Below are 24,133 nucleotides of genomic sequence, written 5' to 3' on the forward strand. Positions count from 1 at the left end.
GAGAGGGAAGGAACACCGCTTGGGTACGCTACTAGAGTAGGGAGAGAGTGTCTCTGTTGGCAGCGACGCTCGCCTTCCCGAGGAATGGTAGCAGTACAGTTGATCTTTTCTATCTTCTCGAATAATGAACCTAATCTGAAAAAAAAATCTGGCGCCATTCCACTGATGTGAAGGTGGATTACCAGCGAAGCAGTTTAGCACACGGCATAGAGGTGACACAGAATTTAGATGAAAGGTCAGAGCTAATTTCATTTCTCTTGAGCGGCGACGGCGGTAATCCCGAAGAAAGACGCACGTACATACACTTTTATTTTGATCGGCGGTCTTGATCGGCGGCATACCTACGCGCGAAAGACTACCACCACCTCGGGGAGTCGGAGGAAACTAGACACGCGCGACGGGACCGCTAAGCCCGGAGAGCGAAGGAAACTAGGCACGCAAGCGCTTGGAACGACGACAAAGAGAGGCCGGTGCGAGTGTACATATGGCCGACGCGGGTCGCACAGCGCCAAATCTTTGACAAACCCTTATTATCTACCTGAGAGTCTACTGATCTTGAAAATGGTGCATATTAATAACTAAAGCAATACATATCCAATCGATGAGACGTATAAGCTTTTGCATAGAATGAAGCGATTTCGATCAAATTCGGGAGCTGAGTTTTTGCACAGGCAAATCTGTTGACGGACACGAAAAATGCGTAGAACTCTAGCCATATACAGCATCGCTGTAAAGAAATAATTCGGTGAAACGTTCCTTAGACTGCGCTTTACAGCTTCCACTGTATAACCAATATTTGCAATAGGGCGTGGTGAGGGGCACTTTAAGGCGCCGGAAAGTTATAAAGCGAAAAACGCAAAACCAGAAAACACGCCATTTTAGGAACAATATTTTTTTTAAGTAAGATGCGTCGCTGAACTTGCGCGTCGTAAGTTCATTCCGTTTTTGTTTTTGTTCTTTTTTAATCTCGCCTGTTTCTGGCTCCACCTTTCGCTTTTTTTCCCCCATCCTCCGTTCTTTTTTCTGACGAGAACGTCAAGGCTTACACGTGTCCTGCGCTTTACGGCTGCCAAGCACAAACGCGAACGACTTCGTCCGCTCCGGTGACCACGAAACAACGGCCGCTAGCGTGCATTTTCCGGAATTAGAAGAAAGGCACCGAGACGAAGGACGAAGAACGGCGAAAGGACGTGCGCAGCTAAAGAGAAGAAAAAAAAAAGGGGGGGGGGGGGGGGGGGGGCGCTCGTGTTCCAGGAATGGAAGTTCATACACACTGTCTCCGAAACCATCAGGCTTTCGCGACGTCGGTTAAGGGCACGATCGCTGCTAAGAAGGCGAAAACGCGGAACTAAAAGCTCTTTCGAGGAACCACGAACACAACACGGCGCGCCAGTGTAGACGAAGCAAGGAGGTGTACACAAGAGAGCAAAACGTTCGCAGATATAGATACCAATATGAGCAACTGATACAACGGTGATCGAACATAGCGAAGTTGTGAAACACCCCAGCAGTCACTCGGGGCACTTTCGATCGCGATCGAGCTCCATCGCGATCGAATTTATCGATCGCCATTGGCTCCTTTGCGCACGCTGTGGAAGGGAGCCGATCTAAATCGAGGAATTCGATCTCGATCGGGCTCGATCCCGATCGAGAGTAGCCGAGATATTGGCGAATGCCTGAGACACAACTGAGACACAACGCAACTGAGACACAGCTCCCAAAAACCATGTATCTCGTGCTTGTTCTTGAACATTTATTTCTAAATCACATTAATCAATTTCTTTATATTATATATAGTTGGAATCTACAAGAATTAAGCTTTTTATGGTTTATACGACAACTTCATATCTTAAGTAGAAGAGCTGCCACGGTTACTGCAAAAGTACTGAAAACGGGGGGATCGTGCCGCCGGAGTGGGACCGCCACCTTAAGAGTGGAACGCGATAGCGTTATCGGGCCTCGTTCGCATCGCATTTTTCTTAGTGAGTAGGATTCACTGCAACACAGAACGTGGAAAGCCAGCTTACAAAGACCAAGCTTACACCAATCCCCTTACAGTCAGCTTTACTTTTAAACAGAAATGCATTGCTGGGAAGACGTTTTCCCAGGGGCAATATAAGTCGCCTTATATTAAGATGTGAAGGCCCTAGGACGTTTTATTATTTTATAATTGTTTGCTATTGCCCCGACGCACGCGCGTGTCCAAACGCAGGCGAAGTCCCAATTTGACCTACCGAGGATGCGAGCGCCATCTGGATATGATTTTCGCAAGTAATCTACCCGAGCACGCCGCTGTTGGTATGGTAGAAATGCTGGAAAAGCGGTTTGAGTTTCCTCGTACATTCAAATTACAATCCGACGCCACCATGTCTGTAGGTTGTGGTTAAGTCATACTTCAGCATTTCTCTGTTTCACTGTGAGAAATTCATTATTTTTTTTTTTTTCACTAACACCTTGCGCCACGCGGAGGGCCTGCGCGGTCGGGGTGGCTCAGGAAGATTTTTCCCGCCACGGACGCCGGCGCCGTATTTCTGCGACACGGGTGCCTTAACGCTGTCGCGTTAAAAACATACTTTCGTCCCGAAGGCTATATAGTGACGAGAAGACCAGCAAATCCGAACGCTTACATATACGATAAAAGCACCAGGTCTCGATACACGAAACCAATGTGAATTTCGCAAATTACGCGCGATTACACAACTCCGATAGAAAACACGGCCAACCGTCGCAGCTGATAGTAAACCAAAAGTAGTACAAAACGTTCTAAAGGCACACATCTAAAACGCCAAGAAGATAGGAAGTATAGCGCAGGTAAAATGTAATGCGTGCACTTTTACGTCTAGCCGTGCCGCAGAAAGCATAGGGCTAGGGGACGCCTGCAATTGGCTGGGGATATGGCGTGATCGCGCGCGCCAGCTGCGGTCATATACGTGTTCATATATTTAGCAAAGAACACAAAAAAATTAAAACCTCTCCTCTACCGGGAACAGGGGTGCACGCGAAGCTTGTCCAACCCTAGGGGAGGAGTTGGTGTTTTGAGCGTATGAGACGTTCACGGGCCCGCTGCCGCTGCCGTTCCTTCAACGCAGCCTGCTCTTCGGCAGAAAGAACCAAACGCGGCTACCCCATCCGACTGCCGGGCCTGAACTGGCGAGACACGGCGGGCGCAAGGCAAGCGAACACGCGTAAGCTGTTATGGGCTCATTCCAATAGCTGTTTCTGGTCGCGATGATGCCGCCGCAATTTTTATTTTCGTGCGGCTTCGGTTTTTTACAGCGTAAGCTGTTATGGGCTCATTCCAATAGCTGTTTCTGGTTGCAATGATGCTGCCGCCGCCCCGTAACCGCTATCGCCGGAAATGCGAAAAAAGTACCCGCTCTCTGCCGGGATCGAACCCACGCCCGCTGCGTGGGAGTCGGATACTTCACCACTGAGCCACGCAAGCGCTTGCTATCAGGCAGAAGAAAAATTCCCTTTATACGCGCAGGCGCAGACGACCCGAGCCTCCGCCAGTACGGTGGCGCCATCTAGTTAACGTGCCTGCAACCGCCGCGTGCGACGAGATGCGATTCAGACGAGGCGCGCAATCACCGCTATCTTGATGTTAGATGTGCGCCATGTATTCCGGGTACCTCTTCGGTACGCGTTATGGCGTCTCCTCGCAAGGTACGAACCGCTGCTGATGAAGCGAATCGTAGAGCTACGTGCGCGGCTACAACCAGGCATCATCGGGCTCAGCAGACTGCTGTGCAGAGAGCATTACAAGCTACAGCTCGCCGTCGACGCCGGCCGGACAGTTCAGATCGTTCTCGTCAAAATCGAGGCTAAGACACTTTGCCGCGAAGACCTTGTTGTGCGTGGTGCCGAAATTGGAGCTACTCTTGCGCCGCTCAACTAGCTTACGCTGTGACTGTGCTGCGTGTGCCGCGCAGGCCTGTGACTTTTCGTACGCCAACATAAACACCGACGCCGACACGAGTGAAGCAATAGAAGCTTCGCTTGAAAAAAAAATTTAGCACACGGGCGCTTGAGGAAAGAGCGCTCAGAATAGGGACGCCCGTTTAACTCGGCCAGAACATGACTGGAACGCAAACGTCAGTGAGCCCTGGATCTTTCACGACGAAGGTGGAGAACTGGGGACGTATTCTCGGACGGTCACTTTCAGAGATATCACTTTCAGTGCGCTTTGATTGGCTGGTGAGCAATACCGCTCGAGTCATCCAACGCGCCGCGTACTACGTCACGCGAAAAGTGACAGTTATCGCCGAAAGTTATCGTCCGAGAATACCGCCCCAGCTGTGACGGCAAGTATAGGAAAAGCCAACTGGCGACGACATGTGACACGACGTCACAGTGCGACTGTACCCGTCGAAGAAAAAAGAAAATCACAAAAGAACTGCGTATTACCGACTATGTCTCGCTACGGACGCTTTACACCAGCAGTTAAAGGTACATTAAAGGGAACAACTATAAATTAACTTAGACTGACAAAACATTCTTTCAAATCTCCGTTCTCGTAAACACGGGCCCTGCAGGTGGGGTACTTAATTAACAGGAAAATAAAGGTCAAAATTTCATTATTTGAATTTCCAGCCGAAACCCCAGCGCCGATAGTTCCGTGTGACCTCACGCATTTCAAACCATTTTCTTGTATTTAGGCCACTGTGCTCAGTAAGAGTTCCTGAAGCGTGCTAAAATTGGTCTTTAAACTGCGTTATCTTCTAAAATATCCACCTTTACCGATTAAAAAAAGAAGTTAACTAGTCAGAAGCAGACGCCGTCAAAATCCATGACGTCACGGCGAGCTAGTGCGGGGTCTTCAAGGTGGTGTCTCTCGTTCCACCGGTCTCTCGTTCTGACGTCGCTTCTAGCTTACCAGGCCTCCTCACACAGTAACAGCGCCTTATTTCGTATTGAAGGAATGTAATTTATTAAGACAGCTTGACATTCTAAGTGCGGAGCACTTTAAGGGCCCGGGAGGTCATCCCTCGTCGGTGGGTGTCACGCACAACGAAAGGTGTGACCGCAAAAAAAAAAAAAATCTCTCAAGCCGCGCGAAAATAAATATTGCTCGCCGGGCTGCGGATTCGAACCACTGACCTCCGGGTTGCGATACCACGCTAACCGTTTCAGCCGCCGCCGCCGCAACACTATGGTGAGGCATGAGAGACGCCGTAGATGAGGACTCCTGAATAATTTTGAACCCCTGAGGATTTCCAACGCGCCACTACATTAGAGAGGTTTAGCTTGTCCGGTGATCGGGTAAGCGCAGGCGGACTGGGCGTTGAGGCGTTCGGGCGGAGGCGTAAACGTGAGCGGCCTGTATGGTGCTGCCACCTGGAGGCGCTGAGCTCAAACAGACAAAAACAGTTAATATTTCAGTAACCAAGTGTATTCTACTTTGCTGCTGATGTAAATGTTCGGCAGCAACACGATTACGCCACCAGGTGGCAGCACCATACAGGCCACTCACGTTTACGCCTCCGCCCAAACGCCTAGTCCGCCTGCGTTTACCCGCTTACCGAACAAGGTAAACCTCTCCACGCGAGCGTTTCTGCGTTTCTCCCTCATCAAAATGCAGCCGCCGTGGGCTTGTATCGAACCAGCGACTTTGTTCTTAGCAGCAGAACGTCGAAGTTACTGAGCCGTTACGGTGTGTTGCGCGCGGCGCTCATCAAGTGTGCGCGTATATATGTGTGCGGTTGTCGGGAGACGCCATTACTCTTGCAGCGCGGCAAAACGAGCAAAATCTGCGAGAAACAAGGTTGAGAGAGAGAGAGAGAAAGGAAGAGCGAGGCATCGTACACGACAGGAAGAGAAGCCAAGCCAAGAGCAAGGCAAGCTCCAAACGCCGCGAAAGGCGCGCACAGATTGCAAAGATCCGAGCGCGGCGTCCACGACGGCGGGGCAAGAAAGAAGCTCTTCTCCATCCGAGCTCGGCGTTATCTGCACGCGGCCTTTGTTTACAGAACGACTTAACTCGGCTTAGTTTCTTTTTTCTTTTTTCTTTTTTTTTTTGGGGGGGGGGGGGTGTTCCTTCGTTACTCGGTGACGGCTACTATATGCGGAGCTGGAGCGTCACACCCTGTTGGACAAAATATGAGGTCGGGAGACGTCTATAGAACGAGTCCTGTGCACTAGGGCATCAGTGGTTACTCTAGGCCACCGACAAAAGACACAAGAGAAAACTAAGCAGCGGCTTCGAATCTCTCCGGTGTTCTAGCGACATATACACAACTGCAAATACACGCCGCATTCAAGATCGGATCGAGACGAAGCTTAAAGTGCACGGAAGGTGCAAGGTCAGAAATAACGCAGTTCCACAGATTCTAATTCCTTTGTCGCTTCATTAGAGAGGTGTAGCTGGTGCGTCATACGTAAAATAACTTACGGAATGCCACCGGAACAAAGGAGACGTGGACATCAGCTCCGGTGGCGCCATCTTGCGATGCTGAGTCCGAGCAGAGCGCATAAATGCGTAAGGTTATAGCAACTGCGGGCCACGCGCAACTTATATATGGCGGCGTAACAGTGTCGGCAGCGACATAGCCGTGAATGTATAGAGATATTTTTTTATTGTTTTTTCGACTAGAACTAAAGGAAATCTAAAGAAGAAATCTTTTTTTTACGCTTTCTGGTTTGTTAAAACACCACGACATGTCGCCGCCACCACTGGGGCTGCCATCCATGTGTTCTCGGTGTTACGGGTCGAGAACTCTATACGTATATATATTTTTTTATTTCCCGCTGGTTGATATTGTGGCACTGGTGTATGTTGTCACTGTTTCAGTTCAATAAATCGACCAATCAATTATTGTCTTATTTTCACCAGTATTGGATAAGGTGAAGGAGGGAGGACTGCATGCCCACGCTAGCAAGCCCCGAAAAGTGCATTCCTTCCCTCATATTTCCATGCCCACGTCAGCGACATTCTAACGACGCTGACGTCTGTCACGCTTGGCGCCTCACTACTAGAGTGGAACACGAAGACGCGCGGCTACGTATCGAGGCACGCTGCCGGGAGTAGATTCCTCGTTTTCGGCACCTTACAACTAAATACCTCTCTGTGTTCCCCAAGTGTAGGGTAGCCAACCGGGCACGTCCTTGGTTAACCTCCCTACCTTTCCCTCTTCGTTTATCTCTCTCTCTGTGTTGTCGCGGTCATCGCTGCAGTGGAACGCAATATGATTTCTTTAAATCCACGACTTTAAGCGCGTGTCACAAGCGGCTTTTCTGTCAAACTGCGTCAGGAGGGGAGGCCTCTAGCTGTCGGCCTGAATACAGCCGCATGCCTCTCTACAGCGAAATTACTTGTATAACGAAGAATCAATAATGTCCCAGCCGATTGAATCCCTATCTTTCGTATGTATTGCCTCCACAAGGAAGACCACTAGAACAAACTTGCCTGTACAACGAAGAAATTGATGCGTCCCCGACGGCTGATTTCTTGCTGTACAACGAACGCCACGTAGCGGTGACGCCACCGATCTCCGCAGACGTCCCCAAGGCGTGCTCAACGCTAGTGCTAACTGGCAGCGCTAGAGACGCGTTTGACGAAGTACCGAGGAAGTAGACCTGCTTCACTGCTTCCAGGAACCGGCAAACTCGTTCGCTGCTTGTTGAATCGCATCAACCGATGTGCCGGCTCACAGATACGTCGCAGTTGATGAATACGTGATGACGAACGACGTCTATAAAGCCATCTAAGACGGGATGGACGCGAGTGTCATCGAAGGCACCAGCGGTATTCGATGAATTGCAGATTTACATTGCGTAGCTCCGGCATTTCACCGCGGGGCATATGCCGTGAACCTCGGTGCAATAAGGTTGGCTGCAATCACACATTATGTCAGAAGGTGTGCGAGGGAAAAAAAATTTCGATTTATTTAGCTATCTCTCTCGAAGTCAAGTGAAATAAAAGTTCTTTTTTGTTGAACGTGTTTAGCTTGCTCTGTTGTTAGCGCTACGGCGCGTGACCTGTGCAACGAAGAATTTTGGAGGTCTCGAGCACTTCGTTGCACAGGCATTTCGGCTGTAGCCTTGAAGCTTCAGCTCCTTTAGGTAAGCGGGATAAATGATGCTGTTCGCCGTGAGTTAAGTGAAGCATTGATTGATTGATGTGTGGCGTTTAATGGCGTAAACGCCAGCTATGGCCAAAGAGCGCCATGCAGTTAGTTGAAGCAGCGAGTCACTGGTGTCAGGAGATTTGTGATTCAACCATACGGAGCCCAATGGTCCGCATTTCGCACCAGCACATACCCACTGCATCTTCACACTGACGTTTTCTTCGGAGTGTTTTTCTTCAAGACGCAGTGCCGATGCTCCTCTGCTATTTCCTTACGTCGGCAAGACCAACATTTGGCAAGACGGCGGTCTTCCCCTTTTGGTAACGTAGCTGAGCTTCCTACAAGTCCAGTTGTCAAGCGGAGTGCATACGAAACGTATCTGAACCACAACCATATGAAACGGACGTCGTAATCTCGGCCGAAATCTATGCCACGCGGTTAGCGATGACACAGACTGCCAGTAAAGACCCGTTATTGGGGACGACACATTACAGGCAACACGCGCTAACTGTGAAACACGCTACCGCGGTGATACACGGTCACATCAAAACGGTATTCATTTCGGCCACGAGAACGGCGAGGTCGTTCCGCAGCGTAGAACGAACAGGAGACCAACGCCGAGCCCAAAAGTGCGCCGGCACGGCCTCAGAGAATGGCAAGCGTCCGCAGCCTGCCTCGGAGGCTTCGGGCGACAGAAACGCATTCTCCACGCGGTTGCAGCCGCCGCTTTCCGACCTCCACGCGAAAACGCGACGAGCGGCACCAGACATACATTTTCGTCCTGCGCATTGTACATCGCCACACTTCTTTTCTTGCGTTCCCCAAAACCTCTCACAAAAGGTCATTCATTCCCCAAACCCGGCTCCCCCATCCCTACACACAAAAAAAGAGAAAAACAGACAATCTTTGAACTTGATCTTTCGGCGTCTCGAGAGCTGCTTCGTTTACCTGCCGCCACGCCGAGTAGCGTCAAAAACAACACGAAACACGCAAGTAAGCACCGGCAGCATGCAGACAGCGTTCCAGCCCCAGTTTCCTTTTTCTTTCCTTTTTTCTTCCCCGATGCAATCTGAATGTTGAGTTTCTCCCGAGTCTTATCCGTCTCCTCATCCCTACCGCCATTCTGCACGCTCGAAGCGAGAGAAAAAAAAAAGAAAGAAGAAAAGCAAGTTCGTCCATTCAAAACCGGGAGATTAAATGTTCGAGCGAACAAGACACAGCGGAGGAGACACGCAAGACGAGTATACGACGAAAACGACGACAACCACTACGACGAGCCCCAAGGAACATGGCGGCGTCCCTGTGCAGTGGCACCCGCCGGTATTCCTCCAGTTGCTCTTATATTTTTTCTTCTTCTTCCTCCTTCGCTCCCACTGCGTTCCCGGAGACAGATTTTTCTAGTTTTATTTCCTTTCCGTTTCCCTCGCCCCCGCGCCCATCTTTGTTGCTCCTTCTTGGCCTGCGAGAGAGAAGGCTCGAGAGGGAGGGCGAGAGGCTTAATCAAAAGCCGTACTAAATCATTCCGACGCGGAGCAAACGGGTTATTTATTTACACAGGCCGACAGAGCTCCGTTCCGCGTCGTCCGACTCGAAGCCCGCCCTCCTTTCTCCCTTTCTCTTCTTCCTCGCCGGCTCAGAAGCGACGCACCACGATTCGGCGCATCCTTCTTCTACTTCTTCCTTTTATTATTATTATTTTTTTTTACTTCCGCGCAAAAGGAAGCCGCCGGCTTCGGCTGTGGCAAAGGCAGCACGCGGCAAGCCTAATCTGTACGTGCCCCTTCCTCGGATTTGTCCTGCCCGAAAGAGCACCCGAGCAATAAAATAACAGACAGAGACATTGGGGGGAAAAAAAGAGAGAGGTAGGAAGAAAGAAACATCCAAAACGCAAAGAAGAAAACGAAAGCGGGACAGATCGCTCCGCGACGAACGTATGATGCAACAGGAACGCTAGGTTTTGGCCACTATTTGCGTCATCGCCTCCTGCATGTTGACAATATGCCTTGCCCAGTCACTCCGCAATGGCGTGGGAAGCCAGTGGCTCACTGCAGCGGCGGCGCCACATTCATATACGTTTTGTACCTGTTGTTGCTAGAGCACGGACAACTTTCGCCGAACTTACTCCTTTGCATGGAGGAAGGAACAAAAGCTAGGGTAAAGCATGATTCCATCCAGCTAGGAAAAGTAATACAGCCAGGGCCCTTTCCGAGGCTTGCTGCATTTATTTGCCATCGGGACCCGCCCACGCGCTGACTCTTGGGAACTAGGACTTACATGGTTGCTGGATATTTGAATGCATTGTTTGGTTCATGGCAGGGGCGTAGACAGATTTTTTTTTTTCGGGGATAGGGAGGGGGGGGGGGGGGGGTATTGCCCCTGGCAACGTCAATGGTTCACGGTAGCTTTTACCGACGCCACCGTCGTCCCGATCGACCATCGCCTCGTCCCCTGCGAACGCTCGGCAACAGAAATTACCGTTTGCCCATCAAGAGCCTATTGCCCAGGAACGTTTGTTGCCGTTGTTTCTTTATGATTGGAATTCAAAATTGTCACGCACCACTCCGCTCGGATCTTATTTTTTTCTTTATCCTTGCTTATTTGCTTTGGCACGACATGCGCTGAAAGGATGTTGACGTGGCTCTGACTACGCATCATAAACGCTGACCAACTAATGGGAAAGCGGCGTCTTCTAAGTGACCACCGGTTTCGGCGTCAATGGGAAGGCATCAAAAAATGTCATCTTACTTCCACAGCCGGCCTTCATCCTGTAGTGGACGCAGATGGCGTAGTATAGGCGCAATGCCTGATGTCTCTAATAACCCCTGTCTCACGTCAGCCGACCCCGCCTTACGCCTGCGAATTCCCTAACCTCATCATACCCCCTTGACTCTCTCTCACGCCCTCGACTGCGCTTTCCCTTCTCTTGGCACCCATTCTGCACCTCTAAAAGACAGCCGCTTACTTGCCCTATGACTTATTTGCCTATGGCCTGCCCAGCTCCACTTCTTCCTCAGCTACAACATCGGCTACTTCAGTTTTCTCTCTAATCCACACCGCTGTCTTCCTGTCCCTTGACGTTCCGCCTAAAATTTTCCGTTCCATCGCTTGTTGCACGGTCCTTAGCTGCTTCTCAAGCTTCTTTGTTGACTTCCAGGTTTCTGCCCCGCATGTTAGCACCGACAGACTGCAATGATTGACAAATACAGGAGGTTATGACTGTGCGGTTACGCCTAGAGGGAAGACTGGCGCTAGCGTCTGTGCGCACTCGGATTAGCTCAGATTACCTAAGTAGCGCCAACCCTCCCCTCTCCACTAACTGCCTCTCCGTGGAAAGCAGCTCCGTTTAAAATGTTCACAGGGGAAATTCCAGCAGCGAGCGTCGTACTGTTCTCCGCGCCGCGAGCGTGGAGCTTTAAACTTTTTCTTCAAAACTTAAAGCACGATGGAGCGAGAGCGGTGCCTTTCAGTCAATATATTCATCGAAAACGATCTATTCGTGAGGGACATATAAAGAAAGTAATGCTTACTTTCCACATTGCCTCTCAAGACAATTTTTCCTAGCTCTCAGCTGAGGCGGGTCCAATAGCGATGAATGAGGATTTAAAGAAATATTTGTTTAGTGGAGATGGCGTCCTTAAAGCGAAGCCGGGCCGCCGCCATGTTACTAGAGAAATTGAAAAGCGTTAGCATATAGTCGAGAACAGGAAGCTCTTTTCTTCTCATCTCCTCCGGGTTTAAAGGACCCCTCACCAGGCCACATAGCAAATTTTGGTTATACGATGGAAGTTGTTGCCTGCCCTGTAAGGAGTGTTCGACCGCAAGAATTGAATTTCGAGTTAGTTCGTGAATAGCAAAGATAGAAATAGTTCAAGTTCCGCGAACCCGTGATTTCAGGAGGAGAGCGTCACCGCCAACACGGACACTCTCTCCACTTGCACCACCTAGATTAACGGTACGGGCGTAATTAGAGCCAATTTAGTTGAAAATTTCCCATTGCACTATACTCCTGTAAAGGGTGCATCGCCGTAGATATAGACATGTTGAGGCAAAGCCGACGTAAAACACACTTTTGGGAAATGGAGCGAATTCGCCTGGACTAAGCAGGGCTCACGCGAGGCAAATGTCTGGAAGGCGCCTTCGCCGATGCCCACAATAAGCGATAATTAGAAGCAGAGTAGCTAAAATTGAAAGGACGGGCGTAATTTGCCCCAATATAATAAAAAAAAAAAAAAATAGCAATTGCACAATACTCCTGTAAAGGGTGCATCGCCGTAAATATAGCCATGCTGAGGCAAAGCCGACCTGCGGCACACTTCTTCAAGCCAACGTACGGCACACTTTTGGGAAATGAAGCAAGTTCGCTTGGACTGAGCAGGGCACCCGCGAGGCAATGGTGTCTGAAAGGCGGCTTCGCCTGTGCCCACAACAAGCGAAAATTAGTCGCTGAGTAGGTCAAATTAACGGTACAGAGCTAATTAGTGCCAATGCAGTCGAAAATTAACCACAACCTCGGTCGACCTGGCCTCTTTGGCAAAAAACAAAAACAAAACAAAAACGGCAGGGTCAACCAAGTGTTGACGCTAAAGAAGACAACGTCGACGTAATTGCGCGTGAAATGCGATACGAATGGAATGCGAAATAATCAACATGAAAAAGATACAAAAGGAGACAGAATAAAGAGATACAATCTGCATTCAATCATCAAAAAATGAAAAAAGAAAACCACCACCCAAGCACTCCGTAGAGATGGTTAACCAACGAAGCTGAAACGTGCGGCCCCGGTGTTTATGACTGGGTCAATCCCGACTCGTGCTCGGCCCGAGCGCGTACCGAGCACGAGCGCAACCCGGTGGGCGCCAACGAGCCAGCTGCGGACGAAGACGACGACGCCCGAGCCAAGGCTGATGATGACAGTTTTCTGTACAGAGGCGTCGGACAGATGCCTTTTCGTCTCGCCTAGCCATATGAAGCTTCGCTTTAATAATTTCAATCACCATATACGTCGACCTTGTCTTAGCGTCTACACTTGGTTGACCCTTGCGTATACATCACTAGAATAGAAAACTTGATTTCTCAGCTCGTATTTAACTGGCTCCACTTGGGAGGTCAGCCATTCTGGGCGTTTTGACTAAAATTAATTTTAATTTGGGCGGCATGCCAAGCACCTCAGCATTCGGGTTCGTCACGTCAGCGTCTCATCGGCGTTGGCTTCAGCGCCCACGGGCCTGCCGGGGATCCCTCCTGCTACTAATCTAGGGATCCTCGGTCCATCCTCACCGGCCCTCCCGGATGACCTGAGAGGATGCTGCAGAGGCCTTTGCCCGAGAGGGGCATCAAGGAGCACTGTTTGACATGTAAGAAGTCCCTTATAAAGCTTCGCTGCTCTTTATGTATCAGTTGTGCTCGGATTGGCATATATCTGCAAAGGCCTTTTTAGGTGCGAAGCACCTTATGCGCCCGGGCTGTCGGCGTCTCCTGTCGTAATCGCCGTCGTCGTAGTCGCCGTCGTCGTAGGTAAGCAAGCGGCTCGTGCTCGGCACGCGCTCGTGCCACTGCTCCCGCGTTCGTCATCGTCTTCCACAGCTGGGTGCGTTGCCACTCATCATTCCAGCGTAGAATTTCACTTCTCTTCTGTCGTCGTAATGGGGAGGCCACGTTTACGGGGTTATGGGGCCATTGCTTAAGGCAGTATGAAACCATTAGCGGTGCATCAATGCATGCTTCGCACCTCTCCAGGTTTCACGTCAGTGGAGCTGCACTTCACTCATTTCACACATTTGCAGGCGCAAGTTGGAATCAGCTAGCGCAAGACAGGGATAATTGCAGATCACAGGGAGAGACCTTCGTCCTGCAGTGGACATAAATATAGGCTGATGTTGATGATGATGATTTCACTCAATGGGTCATTCGTGCACCGAGTTTTCACCTCTTGGTCAAGCTGCATGCTTATTTTTTAGCCGCTGCGAGCGCTAAACTAGAGTACAATCTGGAGTCACTGTATGTGGCGCCCAAAGGGAGCCAAGCCATATACAGTAACTCTAGTACAATCCCACAGCTTTAGTGGCTACATCATAAGGAACGGGAAATGTCAGGCCTAACGTTAAGAGACAGGAAGAGAGCGGCGTGGATCAGAGAACAAACGGGGATAGCCGATATTCTAGTTGACATTAAGCGGAAGAAATGCAGCTGGGCAGGTCATGTAATGCGTATGATGGATAACCGGTGGGCCATTAGAGTCACAGAATGAACACCAAGAGAAGGGAAGCGCAGTCGAGGACGGCAGAAAAATAGGTGGGGAGATGAAATTAGGAAATTTGCAGGCGCAAGTTGGAATCGGCAATCGCGGTACAGGAGTAATTGGAGATCGCTGGGAGAGGCCTTCGTCCTGCAGTGGACATGAATAGGAGGATGATGATGATGATGAAGCCTTTTCACCGCTTTCTAGGCGAAGCACGGCACACCTAAGAAAAACACGGGACAGCGTTCGAACAATGCGTCGTAGCACCGGGGCAATCATCATCAGCCTCTCATCTGACGACACCGACAGCGAGAGCGGGGGGGCGGCAGCGGCTACTTTGATGAACGGAAACGCGACTGAACGCTCATGTTCGCGATCCGCGATAAGCCTGCATATGCATCGGCCCGCGACTTGAGTTGGGTACAAGCTGAATGTAAAAGGTGAACGCGATTCACGCGTCCCTGCGCATTTGGAAGTTCTAGAAAGCTCGCGAAGAAACGCCGCGCGCAGGAGCTACAACACTAGTCCACGCTGCTATCGTGCGTGGGTGTGCAGTATACGTGTGCATCGGCCTCCTCAATCAGGTCCGAGAGGCGTAATCCAAATCGTGCGACGCGGGCTCGCTAAATTAAACCTCTGCGACTGAACGGTTACGCGTAATCTTTTCGCACGTCCTCCGGTTCATATTATTGGCGCGGAACCTATACGTACAGCACCTTGCAATGGCGTAGGCGGTTGCGCACCTGGTCTCGAAAACTGATTTAATTAAAACGGCACCTACAGGACCTCAAAACTCGATGTTACGGAGACAAACCGCACCCGCATGCAGGCTATCGATTAAAAAAAAAAAAAACAAGAAGAGATACCGCAAAACAAGAAACGGATACAGTGAGAAACCCGAGAGGCGCGCGCGGTACGGCTCTCTATTCATAGCGTCCACTACACTGTTCTAAAAGAAAAGAAATTAAAGGAAAAAAAATGCTATCCGCGTCATCTAGAAAGCTAACACACAAACGAAAAAAAAAAAAGGGGGGGGGAATGCGTGGTCGAGAGAGGTTATCACTTTCAACAGTGGCCACAGGCTCGCAAGCAAAAATGTACGCGGGGCTGGCCGCCAGAAGGAGCCTGGATCAGAAGATTAATAAGATAAAAAAAAAAGAAAGACGACATAGATGTAAAGAGGGAACGTGCTCCAGCGGCTTCCCTTGCCGGGGAAAAGGAAGGTTTCGGATCCGCATCGCTGCAGCTACAGCAGTCGCGTAGCTCACGCGTATAAAGAGTGAAAACTGAAGCCCGGGCCTTATAGAAGGCGAGGGGAGAGAGAAGGTGTAGGGAGGTGAGCTAAGGTTGGGGAAAGGGGGGGGGGGTGAGGTGGCCAAGGCCCGCGAAAATCTGTTCCCGGCCAATACAATCCGGGGCATTTCCGTCGCCCTGTCTCCTTCAGACGCCACGACACACACAGCGTCGACGGCGTTCCCTTTCCTCCCCGTTTTCCCCATCTTAATTTCCTGCCCCCGGAACTGGGGCTCCGGCGACTGGCGCGGAGAAAAAAAGGGGAAGAAAAAGGAAGAGAGTCACGCGCGCCATCGGATAGCCTGCGCGCGCTGGAGATCCTTTCGAAAAGCCCGCAACCGGAAGTCAGACAGGAAGCAGAACGCACACCCCCCCTCCTCCAACTCAGCTCCGCTTCCCTTCTCTCTTCATTCCCTCCTTGCCTTCACCTTCCCTAGACAAGCTTTTCCCCCTACTCTCCGCTCCGGCGCCTCTCCCGATCTCCCCTTATGTTTCTCACCGATATATCTCGGTCTTTCCCTATCGCCATCCCCAGTGCTCGAGGTGGCCGCTTTTAACGCGAGGGATATCTTGCACCAGCTTGCGCGCACCATGTTGCGCTCCAACCATCGAACACACATGGCCACTCACGCTCCAGCCCGCAATCAAAATGACGGGGAGAGCCCCGTGAACAGGCTACAAAACTTGGGAGAAACGGGAGAGCCGACAACATCGTTTCCGAACGGTCCCCGGAGGACGTCATGCAGTGCTAAGGGGTCGACGAACTGATTTTTATGACTTTGTCTACGCCCGTGCAGTCGTGCCCTTCATAAATCTTAAAGAATAAAATTTAAAAAAAGCAAAGAAAGGTAGCGGATGCTGTCAACAATGCAGCAAGGTATGCGCGCGGTACGTGCGGTGCCTGGTCCAGGTCGCACGGTGGCTTCGCAACAAAGTACAGTGACGTCATATCCGCCAGAAGGCTGTCGTGCTCGAAATGACGCTCGTCAAAGCGACATTCTTTGCTCTGATGCAAGAATATGAATACCTTGCTAGCTCGTGTAGGGTATGGCAGCCCATGAATGGCATCTTTGTAACTGCGCAGTCGCCTCCCACTTGTGGTTAAACTCTGTGTCACAAGATGTCGCGACCAGCGTTGTTGAGGGCGCGCGTACGCCTCTCCGGTTAACTCGACAATCCACAAACGGTAATACGCTGACGGACAATATACAGCTATATATCCTTTTGGGTCTTCTGAGCTAAACGGCTCTCAGAAATTTGGCGCTGCATTTTACTATGTACCGATTACACTCACTGCCAATTTCGCACCGCGTATCCTACTCATTGTAGACGCCACTTGCGTATTCCAAAGATAAATAGCTGTATCTTGTCCGTAAGCGTATATACATAGCCAGCCCCGAAAGTACTGTCCTATCTCTACCTCAATCCAGCGCACTGCGCGATGCCACGCCTTCCACGCGAAAATGACAGGGTTTGTAAGTGGTTGATAACACGAAATGCGGACGCGAAATGCGGACCTCGTTATGCTCGAACAAATGAGAGCCTACAAGTCACTGGAATCTTTATAACTATGTTACGAGCGGATTGCCGAAAAACCTGTCGGCGAAGCGGTTCCAGAGGGACAAAGTGCTTCTGCTTGGAGAGGTATGCTGAAGCCTTTCTTGAATTCTAAACATTATGAGCGCATGCTGTGCAACGTCTTGATGGCGACCGTTTCATCAAGGACCGGCGGACTAGAACTTGCGTGGGCACCTGGCTCTCTCGGAAATCTCTACGAGCGCCTCAGCCGCGACCGTTCGCTTGTTCGCACGCCGCTTTCCTGGCGTTCGGGACGCGCGGAACTTTAGGGCTTGGTGCCGTAGCCCCGTCGAAGTGTTGGAGCCGAGTCCGTACGAGTATGTTCGGAAAGCTTCGACGGCATCCCTGCAAATATGTCGAAAGTGTACATCGCGTTGCAGCCCCCCCCCCCCCCCCCCCTCGCGTGCTCCCGTGATTGATACGCCGTCTACATTGCAGTCACTTCTTACGCACTCACCTGTTACAACGTGTGCGCCACAATCTCGCAAGTTGGGGCTCGATACGTCATAATTCATAAGCTTTATCCGCCCCAGCTAAAACTGCGTCATCTCGCGCTTAGGGTCTTTGCACGCTCGCAGTTGTCTTTCACAACCTTCGGCAGACAAAAAAAAAAAATGTTCGTGTTCGTTGGCTGCTTCTTTCTTGCTTTACTGCTATTGCGGTTGGAGCACCCTACATCTGCGCAAACAACCATCTTGAATCGATTTATCTTTGCAAAACGTCGGCTGGAACCTTCCCGTATACCATCGGCAGCGGTCTGTCGGCGTTGGGTGGTTCATAGCAATGGTGGATTGCTATCCCACGATTCCAAGTTGTGACGTCGGTGCAAGCTATGCATAGGCACTTTGCATAATATGCAATTTCCTTGTTTTAGCCAGAGGAATCCAACAGCAAATAAAATGCCTAATAATCATAATAATATAGTGACACCAAGGATGATGACGGTGTTCATTTCTTCAGCGTTTTACTCACCGTAAGTAATCTAAGAGTGCATGAATAAATACAAGACAGTGCATGCTAGTGTTTTTGTTAATCAGGAAAATTCGACCTCAAGCAACCTCCTGAATTGTAATGACACTGTGAACAGAGCACTGAAGGTACACGTTGGACTGATGGGGCTGGACGCGTGGGGGGGGGGGGGGGGGGGGTGTTACAACACCCCCCCCCCCCCCGTCGGTGCGCCACTGCCGCTTACACAGATGAATTGGGTAACCGCACGTAGCTAAAGCGGTGGGAAACCGAGCGTATCGCGAGAAACTCGGCGGGACGGACAAAATCGAAAATCAAACAAAAATTCGAAGTTTCACCCGAAAGGCTAAGTACTGAGAGCGATAGCAATGTATTAGACAACTGTAAGAAGTAAAGTTCGTACTTATGTCGCGCCGTATCAGTTGCGGTAAACATTCGCTTACTAATTAAATTAACAGCCACGGCGCCACGCGCGCACCGGCAAACATGAACACATCATCACTCAAAAACTACGAGCACTCGCTGTCACAACGCAGGCACGATGAAGAGCGCCGGCAATGGGTAGTGAACGCTTCGTGGTGCCTCTAGCTTCAACGCGTCTCCGTAACTTGAGATTACGTGACCTCCAACACTAGGCGCGCGCGTAAAGACAGCACGCACGAAGCTAACTCGGCTCGCCCAACATTTGTGTCCGCTGCAGATTACCTCCAAGATTTGGCGCGAGGGTCGCGTATGCGTTCGGCTACGACGTTGCCAGCCACGGCCGCGCGGGCTAGAGGAGTAGACGCACGCCGCCACACCTGTAGCGTGCGCTTGATCCCACTACCATGCGCTCACCTCCGCCCCACCGCGCGCGTAATCACGTGACCGCCAACACTGGGCGCGCATCAAGCACACCAACCTACTCGGCTCACCCTCAAACGCTTTTGCTCGTACCCACAAGATACGGCGCGCGGGGCGCGATCTTATCACACTGGCACTTTATAAAGATCATCCCGGAGGACGATGACCAGTGTCCATACAGTTGTCATCGCGATAAGAAAGAACCGCAGGCACCTTCAACGAAGCGCCGTTTAACCAACAAAATAAACGCTATAGCGCACTGGTGAGAGTACGGTCCATTGTTAACTGGAACACCTCACCAGTAATAATGCTAACCTAATTATCGGAAATAAGTGGTTGACATGTTACAGATAAAGAATTATACTGAATACCGAATGCATGTTCCCTTTAAAACTGGAGCACACTGCGCCTTCCCTACGAAGGTCACTTTGTTTTCAACAGACTGTAGAAAACTTCGCACCGATATTTCACAGAAAACGCAAGCGCGGGCCCAAAAAACACCGCGTAATCGCCAGAAAATATAGCTGTCGTGGGGAAGAAGCGCCGTGAACGGTACGATAACATCCGTTTTCACGTGACCAAAACGCGCAGCAAACACTGCACGGGAGAATAGCAGGTATAATGTCGCGTGAGCTTAGGTCGCAAGCGCCCACAATCACCACTCGGAGAACCAAGAACTTCGAGCTTAAACAACGAATGCTTCATGGCTCTCATAGTAAAGTCGCAAGCAGATTATGATGATGATGAAGTGGTGCCTTTCCCTTTCAAACGAGCGGCCGGTACAATGACAGCCGGGCAAAATGAAGCAAAAAAAAGAAAAAGAAGCAGTGGATGGAACGGATGGATTGATGGATGAGGCTGAACACTTTAAATCGGGCGGTGGCATACGCCACCTAGCCATGCGCGGTCATGGGGCGCCATCTGTCAACACGTCGTCGAAGCGTTCCATCAAAAGGTTCGCTTTCTCGCCGGTAGATGGGGAGACCTTACAAACCTTTCGAGAGCGAGGAGGTGCTGGGGAACTACAAAAATGGGTTCCGGAAACAAAGACGGTTAGAAGATAATCTGTTCTCATTGACACAGTGTATTGAAATAGCAGAAAAGGAACACAGGCCCCTATGGCTTGCATTTATGGATATCAAGGGAGCCTATGTCAGTGTAATCCAAAAAGATTTGTGGGACATACTGGGCACTCTAGATGTGGAAGATGGAGTAAGAAATCTTTTAAAAGATATCTATAAAAGTAACAAGGTGCTTATAAAATGGGAAAACAAGGTATCTAGGCCTATAGAGATACAGCAGGGGCTTAGGCAGGGGTGCCCTCTGTCAACTCTGTTCATGCTGTATTTACAAGGATTAGAGAAAAAATTAGAGAGGAGCAGACTTTTCTTCAACCTTTCCTATTTCAAGCAAGGAGAATGGATTAAACAGTCATTACCAGGACTGATGTATGCGGATCACATTGTACTTATGGCTGACAGCAAGGAAGACTTGCAGAGATTAATGGACATCTGTGGTAAAGAGGGAGATAGCTTAGGTTTGAAGTTTAGTAAAGAAAAATAGGCAGTCATGACTTTTAATGATAATCAGGGCAGCGAGCATAAGATACAGGAGGTTACACTGGAGGTGGTGGATAAGTACAAATATCTTGGAGTGTGGATAAACAATGGGGCTGAGTACCTAACGGAACATGAAAAATATGTGACGGCTAAAGGCAGCAGAAATGCAGCTGTGATGAAAAATAGGGCACTGTGGAATTACAATAGGTACGAAGTGGTGAGAGGCATTTGGAAAGGGGTGATGGTCCCTAGTTTGACTTTCGGCAATGCGGTCCTGTGCATGAGATCAGAGGTTCGAGCAAGGTTGGAAGTTAAGCAGCGAGGGGTAGGTAGACTGGCTCTGGGAGCACACGGAAATACACCAAATCAGGGGGTACAGGGTGACATGGGATGGACGTCATTTGAGGGCAGGGAAGCCAGCAGCAAGATAGAATTTGAGGAGCGATTGAGAGAAATGGCAGAAAAGCGGTGGGCAAGGAGAGCTTTCAGTTATTTGTACATGAGGAATGTTTATACAAAATGGAGGAAGCTGACCGGAAAATTGTCAATCAAATATTTGGACTACAGGAGGGGTGCAAACCAGGAAACAGCGGTTAAGAAAAAGGTTAAAGAAACAGAGAGGGGTCTGTGGAAAACAGGGATGCAGACGAAAGCAGCTCTGGGAACATACAGAACTTTCAAGCAAGAAATTGCCAAAGAAAATATCTACGATAAATCTAGGGGAAGCTCTTTGTCGTTTGAAGCCAGGACGGAAGTATTGCGGACTAAGATGTACCGAGTCAAGTACCACGGTATAGACACGTTGTGCTGTGCGTGTGGAGAAGAAGAGGAAACGGCTGAACACCTCATACATTTCTGTAAAGGGCTTAACCCTACAGTGCAAAGCAACGGGGCTGATTTTTTCAAAGCATTGGGGTTTAGGGACAGTGAAGGCAAAATAGACTTTAAGCGGGTAGAAATAACCAAACAGAGGTTATCTGATTGGTGGATAAAATCAAGGCAGGGGTGAAATTTCACCCACCACAAAGCACAAAATATGTTAATAGTCATGGCTAGGTGGCGTATGCCACCGCCCGGTTTAAAGGGTTGAGCCTCATCCATCCATCCATCCTTCGAGTATATTGGCAACCCAAGCAAGGCCTTGCTTCTAGGTCCGCAGAGGCGGAGATAAAGTTAGCGTGGTCTTATGCGAAATATAGGCCAGTAAAGAGCATATTTAAGCAAATGGGGCAGTTGGAGAGATTCGGATAGGATTTTGTAATGACCACGCCTGGGCTGCATGTTTCAGATTGGATCAAGAGCAATAAGGGCTGCTACTGAATGGGACATACAGCTCGTTCTTCGCTTGAAACATCACTTTTCTTACTGATCAACACAATGACCTGACTAAGACAAGTCCCCTTGTCGAAACGGTGGCTCAAGGCGGAGGTTTCCCTAGTCCACTCACTGTCAATCTTTTTTTACTGATTGATATTAGAGTGAATCATATAAAATTGCCAAACAAGCACTAAAGGCACGATCACGGCAGCTTCAAAAATAATGTAATTGCTTCTACACTAGCTGGACATACTTGCTTTCAAACACTGTCCCCTCAAAAAACGAGGAAGCGGAGGTTGTGCACGCAAGGCACACAGTGATTGAGCCATTAACCGGTAATGGGGCTTGTTCCAGTTAAACATTGAAAACCATGTGTTACAGACCCTGGATTCCTAGAAAATGACAGGCTTACATCAGTGCGTGTTGCAAATGCCTTGCTCACGGGGGCAAATACTGTATTTTCACGCATATATATGAAAGGCAGATATGCAGAGGCAGATATATAATCTGCCTCTGCACATATAACCACACAAAATTATCAACATGGAGGAAAGTTTCTGGAACGGTCTCATTTTGTGTGCTCAATCAGCGTCACCCTCATGACTGCTTTCTGCTGAAGTTCAGTGCAGCTCCAAAACAAAACGCTCTCCACTGTCGTGAAGTCAAAGTGAAAGGAAAAATTAGCTTATAGCCAGCATCCCCTCTTCATACATGGACATTTAAATCTTTGGAGCGAAGAATACCCACGAAGATATGTTATGTGTTGATATGGAGCAGCAATAGCCAGAACATGTGGCAACTGCAAAGTTTAACAAGGCGGACTTTTAGCGTGTTGTCATACTTTCTGCACACAGTTACCTTATGCATGTAAGGAGTGCAGCATGGAGTCAAAAGTTGGCAAGGCCCCCTTAAGTGGGAAACTTCAACTGTGCCAACCAAAGGAATTTCTCCGTTGTTGACTGCTAGATCACTTCTTACAGAAGTGCGTGAGCATGAGGTAATGGACATACATCTTCACGAAATAGTATGGCCTGAAAAAATCTTGATCAGTGCGCAAACTTACCAATGAAGACAAATATCTGGTGGTGGGAGTAACGGAGCAGCATTGAGATTGACAGCGTCTGAAAAAAAAAAAAAGAACACGCAAAAATATGTAATTGCAGAACAATAATTGACTGCTCACAAGCAAAAACTGCATTGAAGTGTCAACGCAAGCAAACACAAAGAAAAAGAGGTGTTTCTTACACCTAAGGTAGATGTAAACATGAAACATTCAGTACGTAATGGTGAAGCATGGCTGCTGTCAGTTGGCTCCTGAAGTAAAGGAGACGCAAGCCTCGACATTTTGGTTACCCTCAAAACCGAACTCATACTAGGTTAAGACTGCCCAGCACTGGACCTTGCTAGGCTCACTGATTGCAGTCAAGAAACGCTGTTACATGAGCTATATCAATGCACAAATCGTTCTCTCATGAACAAAATAGAACACCTGTTCATCGTCACATCATCCACCGCCCTGCTCCTAACGTTGAGCAGGGCGGCATTTGGTCAGTCTTCATCATGGCCGTTCTATGATCTGCCTCAAAATTTGTCATTACAATCATATCTCATCCAAGTACACATCAGAACTCATAAGCACATGGCCTGAAGATGGCTGAACAGCAGTTATAGACCTAAGGGATAAAAAATTTAAATTCTGCAGTTTTGCATGTCAATACCACAGTCTGATTACGAGTCCTACTATAGGGGGGGGGGGGGGGGGGGACTCCGGATTTAATTTTGACCACTTGGGGTTCTATAATGTGCACCTAAATCTAAGTAAACACGAATTTTCCATTTCGTCCCCCTCAAAATACCCAGACAACACTCGACGTCCTCAGGACGTCCTCAAGTGGTACAAACGTCCTCGCAGTTTTTTTGACGTCCTCGGTACGTCCTCAGGACGACATTCACTGGTTCATCCTGAAAACATCTTCTGCAGGACTTTTTAAGGATGTCTGATTGTCCAAAGAACGTCCACTGCAGGACCTTTTGAGGACATTTAGTTTTATGTTAGAAGAGACCATGAAATTGAAATTTTTACTATTATTTCGGTTGATGAACGAAAAATTAGGGGCTATACTTCATGTGAGGTCGTTATTACGACCATCGAGCTCGATTTTTATATACATTTTTTTTTTTATGTGGACTTAAACTCTGATCAACTGGTCTTGATGCCTTACAATTGTGTTTGATGGAACCATTTTTTTTTTTTGGCAACTTGTATTGCT

At 49.3% G+C, this 24,133-nt stretch overlaps 1 protein-coding gene across 5 annotated transcripts in view; it reads right to left on the minus strand.

Moving 5' to 3' along the window:
* LOC119433889 (membralin-like) overlaps window positions 1-24,133 on the minus strand; it is a 273,114-nt gene that overhangs the window by 51,128 nt on the left and 197,853 nt on the right. For all 5 annotated transcript variants that reach the window (XR_007464434.1, XM_049659030.1, XM_049659028.1 and 2 more), the window contains one exon: window positions 22,927-22,984. Coding sequence is in view for 4 of the 5 variants with exons in the window: in XM_049659030.1 (XP_049514987.1) it covers window positions 22,927-22,984 (58 nt within the window). In the remaining variant the exon portion in view is untranslated. The remainder of the gene's footprint in view (window positions 1-22,926; window positions 22,985-24,133) is intronic.

This window comes from Dermacentor silvarum, chromosome 11, assembly GCF_013339745.2.
Source record: "Dermacentor silvarum isolate Dsil-2018 chromosome 11, BIME_Dsil_1.4, whole genome shotgun sequence".
Lineage (NCBI taxonomy): Eukaryota > Metazoa > Arthropoda > Arachnida > Ixodida > Ixodidae > Dermacentor > Dermacentor silvarum.